The 13399-nt window shown below is 44.9% G+C and overlaps 2 protein-coding genes across 3 annotated transcripts; one reads left to right on the forward strand and one right to left on the reverse strand.

Moving 5' to 3' along the window:
- The first annotated feature begins 1534 nt into the window (after positions 1–1534).
- On the forward strand, positions 1535–2995 carry LOC129597493 (uncharacterized). Its single transcript, XM_055495065.1, has 2 exons — positions 1535–1755; positions 2193–2995. The coding sequence occupies exons 1-2, from the start codon at positions 1542–1544 to the stop codon at positions 2972–2974; spliced, it is 996 nt and encodes a 331-aa protein (XP_055351040.1). The 5' UTR covers positions 1535–1541; the 3' UTR covers positions 2975–2995.
- Positions 2996–4510: 1515 nt separating this feature from the next.
- Positions 4511–7429, reverse strand: LOC129597496 (uncharacterized). Of its 2 annotated transcripts, none has more exons than XM_055495068.1 (3): positions 7265–7429; positions 6888–7138; positions 4511–5420 (listed from the first exon to the last, which is right to left on the reverse strand). In XM_055495068.1, exons 2-3 carry the CDS (start codon positions 7054–7056, stop codon positions 4636–4638), a joined length of 954 nt encoding a protein of 317 aa, XP_055351043.1. In that variant the 5' UTR covers positions 7057–7138; positions 7265–7429; the 3' UTR covers positions 4511–4635. The 2 variants fall into 2 exon arrangements, with proteins under 2 accessions (XP_055351043.1, XP_055351042.1); XM_055495067.1 differs by having other exon boundaries at positions 6888–7150.
- Positions 7430–13399: the final 5970 nt, after the last annotated feature.

Here is a 13399-nt window from a genome sequence, read left to right on the forward strand (position 1 = left end):
TTAAGTGAAACGAGCTCTTTACATTAAACAGATAAATATGCGTTCGTTCAATACCAGGTGTCGATTTGAGGCCATTTTCTTCAAAAACTATCAGCAGAAGAGCAAAACTGCAGCTTAAAACTGGGCCCTTGCATTTCTGACACTAAGCCGATTCCTGGTTTTTGCAGCATGGTGATTCCGCAAATGTATCCGTCATTCTGGAGTCTGGACGCGCAATCGTACTCTGCGGTCGTACGCACAGTACCCAGAAAAGCCGTTAATCAGACCGAACACGAGCACAAAACAGCATCTACAGCATTATCAAGGGCATTATCATGGTTACACAGGATTCCATATCCAGCTCGTGCCATTCGAAAAGTTGAAGGCAATTGCGCAGACCAAGATAAAGAAACTCCGGATAAAGAAGAAGCCCCGGGCGTACAACATGCTGCAGCCACTGCTCGTATCCTATGAGTTAGGGTTCGCTTAAAGGTTACGAATCTGTTTTAAATTTTGCCCGCTCTTCTCGGGAGGGGAGGGGAATCGTCCCCCTCCTGGGGTGACTGTCGTTGACTTTTCACTATTTAGGCCTGCTCGTTGGACGAGGCGCTGCTAATTCATGCGTCCAGGGGCTAGGGATTAATACAGTCTTCAGGGTGCAGTACAGCTGCGGACAGCAATCTTAACATTCTGGACAACAAAAAGAAATTGGGAAAAGCACCAAATTAAACTTGTCCAACATTTGTACTCATATGGCTAAATCTGAATTACGGTGGAATGGAGTAAGCTTTTCTTGCCGCTTGAGCAATAGTCAGCTATATATAACACAGTGATGGTGAAGGATGGTAGACGCACAATGTACAGTACATCCGCCTTTCTAACCGGTATGTATAGAAGTACAGTAGTTTGTTTACCATTTTGCATCTTGGGAAAAAAATGTGCGCAGAATTGCAGAATTAATCATGTGGCTTAATGTGTGCAGAAATCGAAAGGTAGCAAAGGAACGTTGCAAGGAATGCCAAAAATGATTTCGATATACGCAATACTTGCAACATGCTTCTACGGTCTACTGGCTAAATTATGAAGGTCACACCAGAAGCCGAAGTGCCGCCATTACCCAACACAGTGGGCAAACCGTAGTAGATGAGAAACTTCTGCAAATAAATGTCTTCCAAAACCACCAGGTGATTACCAAAAGGTCGAGTTACTTATCAGCTTCCGTTTTAAAAAGACTGGTGCCGCGCACACAGCACAGGCTATTGAGTGTCTAATTTCAGGCTTTCTCCGATTGCCAGCTGAGTCGTTTGCAAAACAAAGCAAACGTAAAAGGCTGCGTTTTTTGTCAACACTATGCACAGGAGCTTCGTACTGCAACAGTCAGAAAAAAACGGCAAGAGTCAGAAATATTTCCAAAAAAGCGGCAAGAATCAGAAATACGGTATATCCGAAAAAACGGCAAGAGTCGGAAATATTTCCATGACAACTCGTATCATTCGATGTATCAGGATTCAAGACCTATCATCGATTTAAGAGTCGTATGCGCAGATAACTGATCGATTTTAATGACGTTTTTCAGCAGGATATTGGCTCTTTTCAAAGGGAAAAATAATATGAAAAAATCAGCGGCAATAGATTTCGGGTTATCTTTATTGATTTCTGCGAGTACTTGGAGATTGTGTGCAACATGCCCAACAAAATCTGAGGTCAGGTACTCTCGAGCAGAGGCCGCAGTGGATCGCATAACGGCGAAGCTGGAAGAATGCTGGAACTATACCGGTAGTTGAGTCGACCGACTGGTTCTCTAAACTTCTCTCAATATACAGCACAGATTTAATGCAAAACAGAATTTTTAGCGTATTATAAGGATTAAGTATTCTTTCTTTACGTAATAAATCTGTTATTGTTAAACGTAAATATTTTAGGAAAGTGCACTGCTATTGGCTGGCAATAAAAGACCGAAGGGAAGCGGGAAGCCAAACTGCTTTAAATAAGGTTTTTCAAACAAATTTGAAAATACATGATTATTTTATATTTTTATTTTTTTAACACAAACTTCCCATTTTCAAATAATATTTTTTGTGCTCATAAATTAAATTTCAACTTTATCTACTTTTAACGCATTACCAACGTGGCCGGCAATAGATCCGTTTCCGGTTTTGTTGAACATAGAGAACCTTCGCTCCGCTTGCTTCGATTATTGCGTGTGCTTGCAGCCTATCGCCAGATCGAGCAGGCGGAAATAACGTACTCGAGGAAAAATCCTATTTGGCTGCCGGCGCTCTCTCCGCCCCCGCCCGATCCTAAAGGTTACGTGCGGCGGCCGTATTTGGACGAGACGATCGCCCTGACATGTGCGCCCGGCCCGACTCAGCCGAATATTGTGTGGAAACATAACGGTCAGGTGATTGCCGCCCAGCAGACCGTGGGCGACCTTCGCTATACCCGCACCAGCGACAACAACCTCGTGCTGCACAATATCACCTACGCGGCGTGGGGCAAGTTCGAATGCCTGCGGCGCTGTCAGCAGAATGGGATGGAAGCGTTGTGCTTGCAAGCGGAGCACTGGGTGTTTCCCAAACCGTTGCCTGAAGGCCACGAGGTGTTCGCGCAGCGAATGCCACCGGTGATTGTGCCGCGATATATGCCATTTTCGTCCACCTGCCAACTGGCGTTCCCTTGTAGCCAGGATCCGCAGCAGCACTTCATCTGGCGCTATCAGGGAATTTACCTTTCCTGGCCGCCGGGTCACTACCTACAGCAGACGTCCTGTATCGAAACCGACCGGCAAACGCTGATGGTCCACACCAACACCTCCGAAGTAACAGGGACCGATGGCCGCCGACACTGTGCTTCGAGGCTGACCCTGCAGGTTCCCTGGCCGAATCACACGGGCGCCAAGCTAGCGTGTTGGGCGCGCTCTGACACCACCCAGCAGCAGTGGTTCATCCTTACCACTCCCGTGCAGTTCAACGGAAGCCTGCCCTTTCCAGGATAACTGATGGTGGCTTGTTTCGTATTTTACGGGAAGGCGAATAAAAACGAACACGGCTAAATAATACTGCGCTCATATTGTAACAAAATTACAGTATGATCATGATAATTTATGTCCGCGCTCTGCATACCGTAATTATCGAATTTGAAGCCCCCCCCCCAAAATACAAGCCCCCCCCCGTAATTAGAGCCCACCCCTAAGGTCGTTTGAAAGTTATAAGCCCCCCCCCCCCGAAATAGAGGCCCATGGGCTTAATTAAATACCGTAAAGCCCATATAAAAAAATGCCAAAAAGCTGGTTTGAAAAATTGAAGCCCCCCCCCCTAAATACAAGCCCATGCCCGTAATTGGAGCCCACCCCGTGGGTCATTTGTAATATTTGTAACCCTGGGCATCCAATTCGATAAATACGGTATTACCTATAGTTACTTCACCGGTACGTACCTCCATATTATAATGGCGCACATCATACACACAATACGTATGAACAAATTCGCAACCAAAGTAGTTTTGTCAGTTCAAAAATCCTATAGTTTTTGTTTGTTGAAATGCGTGAGAATCAGTTAATTCACCGGAAATGGCCACCTGCTACGAAAACCGCTCATCGGCTCTGAGATCGCATTAATAAACGCCGGCGTTTTGCGGCAACTCGCCTGTTCAGTTCAGGCAATACAAGGCTCGCCGCCTACTCGATACCGCCTACTCACCTAGCTGTAGGTCATAATAATCAGTATGGATATAATTAAATTTTCGGTAATTACCGAAAATTTTCTAAATGTTGAATATAATCATAGTAGGCCTAGTGGATTGCGCCAAATAGTGCGATTGTGCAAGATCCCTAACCGGCAAAAATTCGAAGTACTTACAGTACCTGCCTGTGACGACTTGAGTAAGTACAAGTATTTAGGTTAGATTAAAGCAATGTATCTGTATAAATAATAGTAAAACTCCTTGCCAGTATATTTATTTTCAGTATCCGTTTTTTGAAATTATTGTTACTTCCATTTCCTTCTGACATTTTTGAGGGACTTCACTTTAACTAGGTATTTTATTTCTTCCGAGTACATTTACTACGAAATTACGTACGGTAAAGTTAATTTTAATAAAATTAAGTTTGCGTGGCGTTAGAACGGCTTTGGATTCAAAGCTCGACAAAACAGCACACTGCACAAATGGATATGTGTCCAGAAAATCCATTAGCTTAATGGATTTTCTGGAAATCAATTTGTATTCCTGTGCAAATAGTAAAATGTGTGTTTGTCTGGGTACTTGGTCCCCTGTAAAAAAATGTTAAATATGGCCTGGACGGCTGACGGTGTCACATGAAGACAAGCAGGCTGATGCAGCGAACGTTGAAAACAAAGCAAATTCAGAGAGAGTATCCCGGGAGTGGAATATATTAAATACTCGCAAACAATTTTTACCGTAACAGTTTGCTTTATTAATCGTAGTATGCATGATTTGTTTTCATACAAATGATACAACGCAATGCCCGGACCATTTGTCATGTGGAAGATACATGTAACACCATCTCCGCAGGATCAGCAAGAAATCGATTTTCAGTGTTCGTAAAGCATCTGTGCCGGGGCGGATCTCGTATATTATAAGTCAGCAGCTCTACTGCGCTGTCACGTACGTTTCGCTAGTACCAGCTGATGCCAGCGGTTATGTGGGGAAGGGGAGACTTCCATTGAGCCGGACGGGATCAGTTGTGAGGATGAACCATTCCTGCTGGGTGGTGTCGGAACGCGCCCAACACTCCAGCTTGGAGCCGGTGTGATCCGGCCATGGTACGTGCAAGGTCAGCGTTGAGGCGCAGTGCTGGCGACCGTCGGCGCCGGTTATCTCAGAGGCGTTGGTGTGGATCATCAGCGTCTGTCGGTCAGGAAAAATGCAGGCCGTCTGCTGCAGGTAATGGCCTGGTGGCCAAGCCAGGTACGTTCCATGGTAGCGCCAAATAAAGTGCTGGTTCGGATCCGGGCCGCAAGGAAAATCCAGGCTGCAGGTCACCGAGAAGGGCATATAGCGCGGTACAGTGACCGGCGGCATAAGCTGCGCGTACACCTCGTGGACATAGGGAATTGCATTGGGAAAGACCCAGTGCTCCGTCTGCAGGCACCAGTCGTCCATTCCGTACGGCTGACAGCGCTGCAGACACTCGAACTTGCCCCACGCCGCGTATGTGACGTTGTGCAGGATAAGGGCGGGAGCGCCGGTGCGGCTGAAGCGAATGGCGCCCACGCTTTGATTGTCGCCTAATAGGTGTCCTTTGTGTTTCCACACAACATCTAGCCCACTAGGACCGGCCACGCAATCCAGGCTGATCGTCTGGTCCAGGTATGGGCGGTGCACGTGACCTTTGGGGTCGGGAGGGGGAGGAGAGAGATCGGGCAGCCAGACAGGATTTTTCATCCTGTATTTTTCTTCTGCTCCCAGGATCAGGTTGAAGGCTGCGGACACAAGAAAAATTCAGTGGCATTTTAACGTTCAGAAATTTTTTCTTGGCTGCTTTACAGTCAGCGAAAACATTCCGCCGTTGACTCGCATGCACAATTTAAAATGCTGAATTAAACTATTTAGCAATAATTTTTTCGTTTTCGCAAAGAAGGGTTGCAGCATATACGTGGGCTGTTCGTATGCACTCACTATGCACTGAATTCATCGTCAATTACATACAGCTGGGCAGTGAACACATGTTACACATCCACCAAGCTTACAGTTTATACAATATATTAAACTCTTCCTAAGAAGCGCTAATTGCACAATGTGCGCTCAGCTTTATTCAGCTTAAGTAAAATCATAGCAGGAATGAAGGTCTGTTATATACAAGGTCTGTAATGTGCGCCTTCATTCCTGCTATGATAAAATGAACAGCGTCACACAAAATATGATACATAATGGTGCTACGAATGATATGTCATATATGCCTAATTCAAAGGGCATTCCAGAGATTTTTTCCCCTGTTTTGCGTGCGTGCCATTTTAAATGCTATGGAATCAGTATGTTTTTTGTTACGTAACTTTTTTTCTAAGCTGTCGAAGAAAAGGAAAATTTAACCGTCGACAAAGAACGGGCCAGATGAAAATACTCATAATCTGGTCGGGGATATCTGGGCAGCCTAAACCTGTTTTTTTCGAAAATTCAGTTGTTTTAATGTTACTTCTATCATTCTATGATAGAAGTTCTATCGTATTCTTCTTTTATTACCTTTCGAATAAGCTACGGCTAGTTTATGACTTGGAAAGCTTAAATGCCCTTGTTATAAACGTGATGACGAAACGTTTTCGGACTTCCACAAATCAAAATATTGATTTTGTTTTTACAATACGTCGATTTTTTTGGTTACCCACTCTCTTGTTATTCCGAACCTCGGATTCTTTTACTCAATAAAAATTGAAACTGTTTTACTGGCCAAATTCAGCGCACAATGGCCATGATTTAATGCAATGGCCCAGGCTGTGAACCGGAAATTTTTTCTTGAAGGTTTCATATTTTTGCTGTCTAGAAACTGACAAGTTTCGTGTTTTGACAACTGGTTACAAAAACCTTTAATTATTTTGTAAAAGCAATAAGGGCATACTCTTTTGTTCTTTATTTTGCACTGCAAGAGGGAAGAATTTTAAACATAAAGACGTTTTGCGCCTCTAGAAATCTGAACGGAGAAAATGTTAAAAATATTACAATACTGCAAAAAAATCAGAGGATCGGCTGCCAGAAACCGCCGATACTCTTTTGGGCGAATTTCCCGAGCCTGATTGAACAGAACCTAAATTAAATTTTTCAAAAATTAGTAAATGAATGGCATTATTAAAAAAATGGGTGTTAAGAGCTGAGTAAGTTTGAGGGGGCAGATAAAAACTGAGAAAAAAAACTTTTGAAAGCCCCTTTGTGATACCAGAATAAATTTGACGTCCCACCGGTATAGTTCCAGCACTTCTCGAGCAGCACCGTTATACCATCCAATGTGGCCAGCGTTCGGGAAAAGCTGGCCTCAGATTGGGTTGGCCATGCGTCCGACAATTTTAAAATGAGCACAGAAACCAGGAAAAACAACCCGAAATTTACTGCCACAGATTTATTTGTCATTTTTCTCCTTGAGGACTGCCAAATATGCTGGTGAAATATCTCCCAATCCGATTGATTCCCCACAAAAAAAGGCGCGAAGTACCTGCAAAAAAATCTGCAAACGATTGCGTAGACGTACTTCAAGCGCAGTTTTGTGTTTGTAATTTTATAATAGCGCGCTTAACGTAAAAACCCCAGAATTTATTTCAAAACAGGTTTTGAAAAATACCTGTTGGTAGGGAACGATCGCAGATAAATACTGTACTGTAACAGTGAATACAATTATAGTATGATTATAATACGTATTGTGAAGGCAGTAAGCGCAAATGTTTACACAATAAATAGCATACAGATATACATAAATACAAATTATGCAATTAATCCTAGACTTCATTTTAAATAACGATGCTGCACAAATAGCGACTGCTTCAGCAACAGGCACAAAAAGCCGCTACAACATTTATTGATGATGTGCCATGATATTCCGTGGCTTACAGTGCTTCGTTATCTGATCGGCGTTCGGAGAATCTGCAAAACGCAGCGGGGGTCATTCGTGCTTCCGCACCAAAACTCTACTGTAATCACAGAGAACGTTTTCTCTATAATTGTGATTTTCGGTGCTGTTTCGTTATCGCCATCGGATCATGCGAGCCATCGAAGCAAAAAGCAAAAAACTGACTTGAACCCTTTGCATGCCTGAGATATGCTTTGTCGGCGTTCATCGCTTCGGCGTCCTCGGTTCTGCCAGTGTGTCTGGAAATGCTTCCGGTCGATCGATTATTTGGTCTGAAGCAGGCTATGGACAAGTGTGTAAAGCAGTATCAGTGCGAAATGCCTTCAGCAAATTTAAGGAAATTTCAGAAAAGTTGGGATTGGCCAGTCGTGAAGCGAGCATACTCACAGCTGCGCCTATTAGCGATGGCCAGTGGTAAGCCGCAAGGGATGGCAGCATTATTAGCGGCGTCCGAGAATGAATCAGCGGCATGGTTGCACGCTTTACTGGCAGCAAGCTTGGGAACGGTGGTGAATGACGAACAAGTTAGAGTTGCCGTTGGATTACGATATGGTTTGGCACCGCATGAATGCGCGGGATGCGGTGCCAAACCTTCCAGGTAACTTCTGATGGTCACCACGGATTGTCCTGCCTGTATAGTAAAGGTAGATGGAGCCAACATTTGGAATTGAACAGTATCCTGGAATGGGTATGCGTATCAGCGGGTACACCTTGCGAGTAGGAACCGAAAGGAATATTCGGGGACAACGGAAAGCATCCAGACGGACTGACCTTAGTGCCGGTGCAAGAAGGGAAGCAGCTTGTATGGGACGCCACCTTTGCGGACACGTTAGCACAGTCGTACGTTTGCGGTCAGCAAGGGCAGCGGGCGCAGCGGCACACCAAGTAGAATGCCGGAAACGGTACAACTACCGGCAGCTGGGCGAACAATACTGGCTTAATCCTTTTGCCGTAGAAACCCTGGGAGTGCTCGGTGAAGCAGCCAGAGAATGGTCAGCTTTCTTGGACGGAAAACGAAGGAGAGGTCCGGGGAATGCCAGTCCACGGCTTTTTTAAAGCAGCGTATCAGCCTCGCAATTATCAGAGGAAACGCGGCGGCTATTTTAGGAACTTTACCGGGCAAGAATTAACTGGCTGATAATACTCATTTCGGTTGTTTTTTTAATTCTTAATTGTGCAATGGGCTGTAGTGATGTGGATTACGACTGTTATGTTACGATATGAACGTCAATAAAGAAAAGCCTAGAGTCAGGGTGCATTTTGTTTTGCCTGCCTTGCGTTATGGGCTAGCTTGATAAATCGACCATGTAAAGCCAGTAAAGGTATCTGTACAGGCAGAGCGACTAAACGCGAACTGGTAAATAGAACGATGACCACTACACTAACAATAAAGTTATCGCATTGACAAATTGCGTTATTCCACATTCTTCAACATTTTTTCCCGAACTTAAGCCGTGATTGTTAACATTTTGAAGTCACATTTAGTGAGCTCGGTCACGAGCTAACTACATACGTAACGTATGTAATTTTAAACCTTATTATCAAAAATATCGAAGCCTTTACTGGGCTTCTGGTTACATACTGTAGTTACGTTACTAATAATTCACAATTATTAATGCGATGTACAAAGCAGGATATCTGTACAAAGAACAACAAGCCGATGTGGTGAAAGTTTTGAAAGTTATATCGCGGGGATAAGCAATGAAGAGCTGCTGACCCGGCCTTGTCTTTTTACAAAATAATAACTTATGATAACAATGTATTCCATCGCATCGAGTTGATCGTGCTGTCTGGCTACAAGCTGATGTTAAGATGGAAAACACATTTATATGGAAGTCCCATTTATATGTTTCCTAACTGTGCCTTTCAGTACCTAATTAGTCAGTACTTTTAGTAAGGCAGTACTTTTAGTACCTAATTAGGTTATTTCAAAGTGGTGTATGCAGGGGGCACAACCAGACACCTTCAGCGTTCCCCTGTACTGCTGCCGTCACACGGCTGTGAGAGGTTGTGGCTGAACTTGGCGCTTACTTACCGCGCCGAATTTAATGTTATGTAGAGCCGCAACGTCACAATCCAGCCGGGTGTCGGCAGCAGTACAGGGGAAGGAGTATTCCGGGAGTGGGTAAATTACTCGCGAACATCTCACAGTTGTCAGTGCCTGTGTCATGGCAGTGTAAGTGTCATGTGAAAAGTAACTGCCTCTCCTCAAATCAGCATAAAATCGATTTTCGGCGTCTGTGGCATTAGTACTGGCTTGGAAGAGCCGGGACCGATGTCGCAGACACTGAAAATCGATTTCATACAGTTCCATCGATTTCATACAAGGCCTAGCTAGACTTCGCGAGCTTGGCGGGTCGGAAGATTAATATTTATATGTACAGAAAACAAAATGCAGGAAAGCAAAGCCGTGTTACGTTTTCCTGGTCTGGGGAAATCTAAGAGGATCGTAGCAGGGTTGATACCTTATTCGAGTATCTTAATAAGGGTACCTTATCCCGCTATTATATTGCCTCGCCACCATCAAACCACACCGCCATCTGAAATCAAACTTTCGCGAGAGCTTTTTGGATGACGATGCGCTTGGAGGTGACCCTGAAGACGTGTACGATGATCTATGTACTCTGCAGGAAGCGTTAAGAAATGCCGGGCTGCATTTGAACATCGCCAAATGCGAATTGGTAGTGATCGGAGGGCCCGAAACCGATCGCCAACGGGAAACTAACGCATTTCCAGTCCTGATTTGCAGTTGCCACACGTGAACGAGTTGAAATACCTCGGCGCGCCACTCCACGATGATGCGGTTGCAGGCACTCTTGCTGTTGAAACGGAGAAAATTGCCAGAATGACACAGCGCTTAACACTGCTGCCTGCCCACCACGCGTTGTACATTTTGAAATGCAGCATGGGTCCAGTAAGGATGATTTACAGGTTACGAACTGCGCGGTGCTACCTGCAAGCAGAGCTGTTGCGACAGTTCGACAAAATGATCATCGGCTGTCTATCGAGCATTACCAGTGTGAACATTACCGAAGCCATATGGCAAGCGGCACTTCCCGTCGCACAGGGTGGTCTCGGAATCCGGAGCATTGAGAAGCTGGCCCTTCCGGCCTTTTTGGCCTCGGCTTACTCAGTGGCTAAACTGACTAGCGAGTTAGTAGATTTCGACCCGGAAATTTATTGTTGCGGCGCCGCAGAAGAGTGGCAGCAAATGAGCAAAGCTGACCTTGCGGCCTTCGAAACCAGAAAACACCAGAAGATTTGGGATGAACCGATCATCCACGGCACGGTGGAAAACCTCCTGGCGGCAGCCCAGTCAGACATGTCAAGCGCAGCCCGCCTTCGAGGTGTGAGCACTAAAGATAACGGCGCATGGCTGGAAGCGCTTCCAGCCGCATCCCTCGGCAACTTTCTAAACGACATCCACACTCAGAATTGCTGTCGGCCTGCGTCTCGGCGTACCAGTCACCATTCCACACCTTTGCAATTGTGGTGAATGGGCAGGAAGCCCAGGCACAGCTGCATCAGTGTCACTTTAAAACGCGCATATGCTTCCGCCGGTATTGAAACGGAACTGGAACCACCTGGTACTTGCCTCACCAATGGCAAGCGGAGTGACTTTGGTCCCATGGGAAAGAGGAAAGATGTTGACCTGGGACGCCACATGTGTGTGCACGGTAGCCTTATCGCACATCGCCGCAACATCGAAGCAAGCGGGAGCAGCCGCGGCGCGCGCAGAGCAGGATAAAGTGGCGAAGTATCGGGAACTCACGCGAGATTACCTGTTCCGTGCATTTGGCGTTGAAACACTCGGACCACTCGGACCGGATGCCTCTCGTTTGGTCACCGAAGTCGGGAAGATGATACAACAGGAAACAGGCGAGGTACGGGCGACGGAGTTTCTGCGCCAACGGATCAGCATTGACATCCAACGCGGGAACGCGGCCTCTGTCATGGGAACAGCACCAGCATCGGCCAACTTAGACGAAATGTTCTGTGTGATTAGGCCGCCTATTTCCGTAGTCGGCTGAGGCTGTCTATTCAGTACAATTTTTTCACTTTTATTGAAACTTGTGACTGTATTGTATCGCCAAATAAACAGTATGAGTCTTAATAAGCCAGCAGCCCTACTGCACTGTCACGCTTCGCTTGAATTTTTTACTGATGGCATGCCTACGGATTTGCTGGACTCGGGTAATTCCTTTGGCGCCATTAACGTTAGTTGAGCTTTCGAGCTCTTTTTACCCTGCAGATTAATATTCTAAGATAATCTGACGCCAACTGTACTTATCTTAATTGTTGCTGATCTTTGCAGGAGCGGCCACCATACACAGAAACGGATGGAGGGATTTATTATCCTCTACGAGGTGGAGCTTATTATCCACTAATAGTGGATCCACGTGCCCACGTGGTAGAGGATAATAGTGGACCACTATTATCCTCTACCACGTCGAGCTCTGCGAGATGGCATGTTGAAGGCCTTAAAACAAAAGCACGATGATCATTTTTCAACAAAAGTAGGATGACCGGTAGGACCAAAGTATGATTGTGATTATGAGAGGCAATATGAGTATGAATTCTGAATTAGGAGCATGAGTATGCGTACCGTTATGAGTTTTAGGTACTTAAGTTACGTACCTAGCCGGGATTAAGTAGTACACATATTCACATACACAGGTGCTGTAACCCTGTAAGTACAAAGTACTTTAAAGTTTTGCCGGTTACGGATCTTGAACAATCGCACTACTTGGCGCAATCCACTACCTACTACAAATATGATTATAATTATTATATTATCTGTACGTACTGTATATGATTATCTTCAACATTTAGAAAATTTTCGGTAACACCAAAAATTTAATTACGTATATACATACTGATTATTATGAGCATAGAGGCGCAAAGTCCGCATCTTGTACAAGAAGTATGTCCTGCTTATCATGTAAAGTCCAAATTTCAAACATTCCTAAAATTTTTTCCTAAAATTTTTATTCCGAGCTTAATGTTAAAACTTCGGAGTCAGATATTATGAACTTTGCGGGCCTAATTAGTCTTTGCGGGACTGGCGAGTCGGAACACCAATATTTATGTACAGAAAAAATTCCAGGAAAGCACATTTTCCTGGTGTGGGAGGACTCTAACAGGATAGTTGCAGCTGATCTCGTATATAAGCCAGCAGCCCTACTGCGCTGTTACGTACGTTTCGAGCTTACGGACTAACTGATTTAACTTAAGGACTTGTCGAACTCTTTCGATTTCTTTCTTTGACCTTTCGAGCTCTCTTTTATTTTTTTTCCATTTAAGAAAATGCTAAACCAGATTGCAATTATTATAATTTTTGCTTGCATCACTGTTACAGGCGCTGCAACCATCCATGGCAGTGACGTAGAAGAGTATGTGAACAAGACACGCTCCGTTGTAATTCCTGGAAGACTTGTCCGCCGCTTTGAAGACGGCGGCAATCGACATTAACAGCCATGCACTGCATTAATTACCATGCACTGCCGACATAATATCTTTTTTGTTTTCATCTGCATGGCATGCAGATCAAAATAAAGATGATATCATGTCGCGATCTTCCACGAATGCATGTATAGGCTGGGGGATTTCAAGTGCCGCATTGGTCGTTATGACGTGGCAGTTAACTCGCTGTTATTACGACCGGTCTCTGTGCCGGCACAGAGTCCGGTCGTAATAACAGCGAGTTAACTGCAGCACCGGTGCTGCAGACAAGAATCAGTCAGGTAAGTTTTTCTGACTTTCTGCTATTCTTTCTTCCTCTTTTATTGATATTTCTTTAATTTCCTAGCTTGGCTTGAAACGGTGGCGTCCGGCTCTAAATCTGGAAAC

This window comes from Paramacrobiotus metropolitanus, unplaced genomic scaffold (assembly GCF_019649055.1).
Source record: "Paramacrobiotus metropolitanus isolate TYO unplaced genomic scaffold, Prichtersi_v1.0 Parri_scaffold0000105, whole genome shotgun sequence".
In the NCBI taxonomy this organism is placed as follows: Eukaryota; Metazoa; Tardigrada; class Eutardigrada; order Parachela; family Macrobiotidae; genus Paramacrobiotus; species Paramacrobiotus metropolitanus.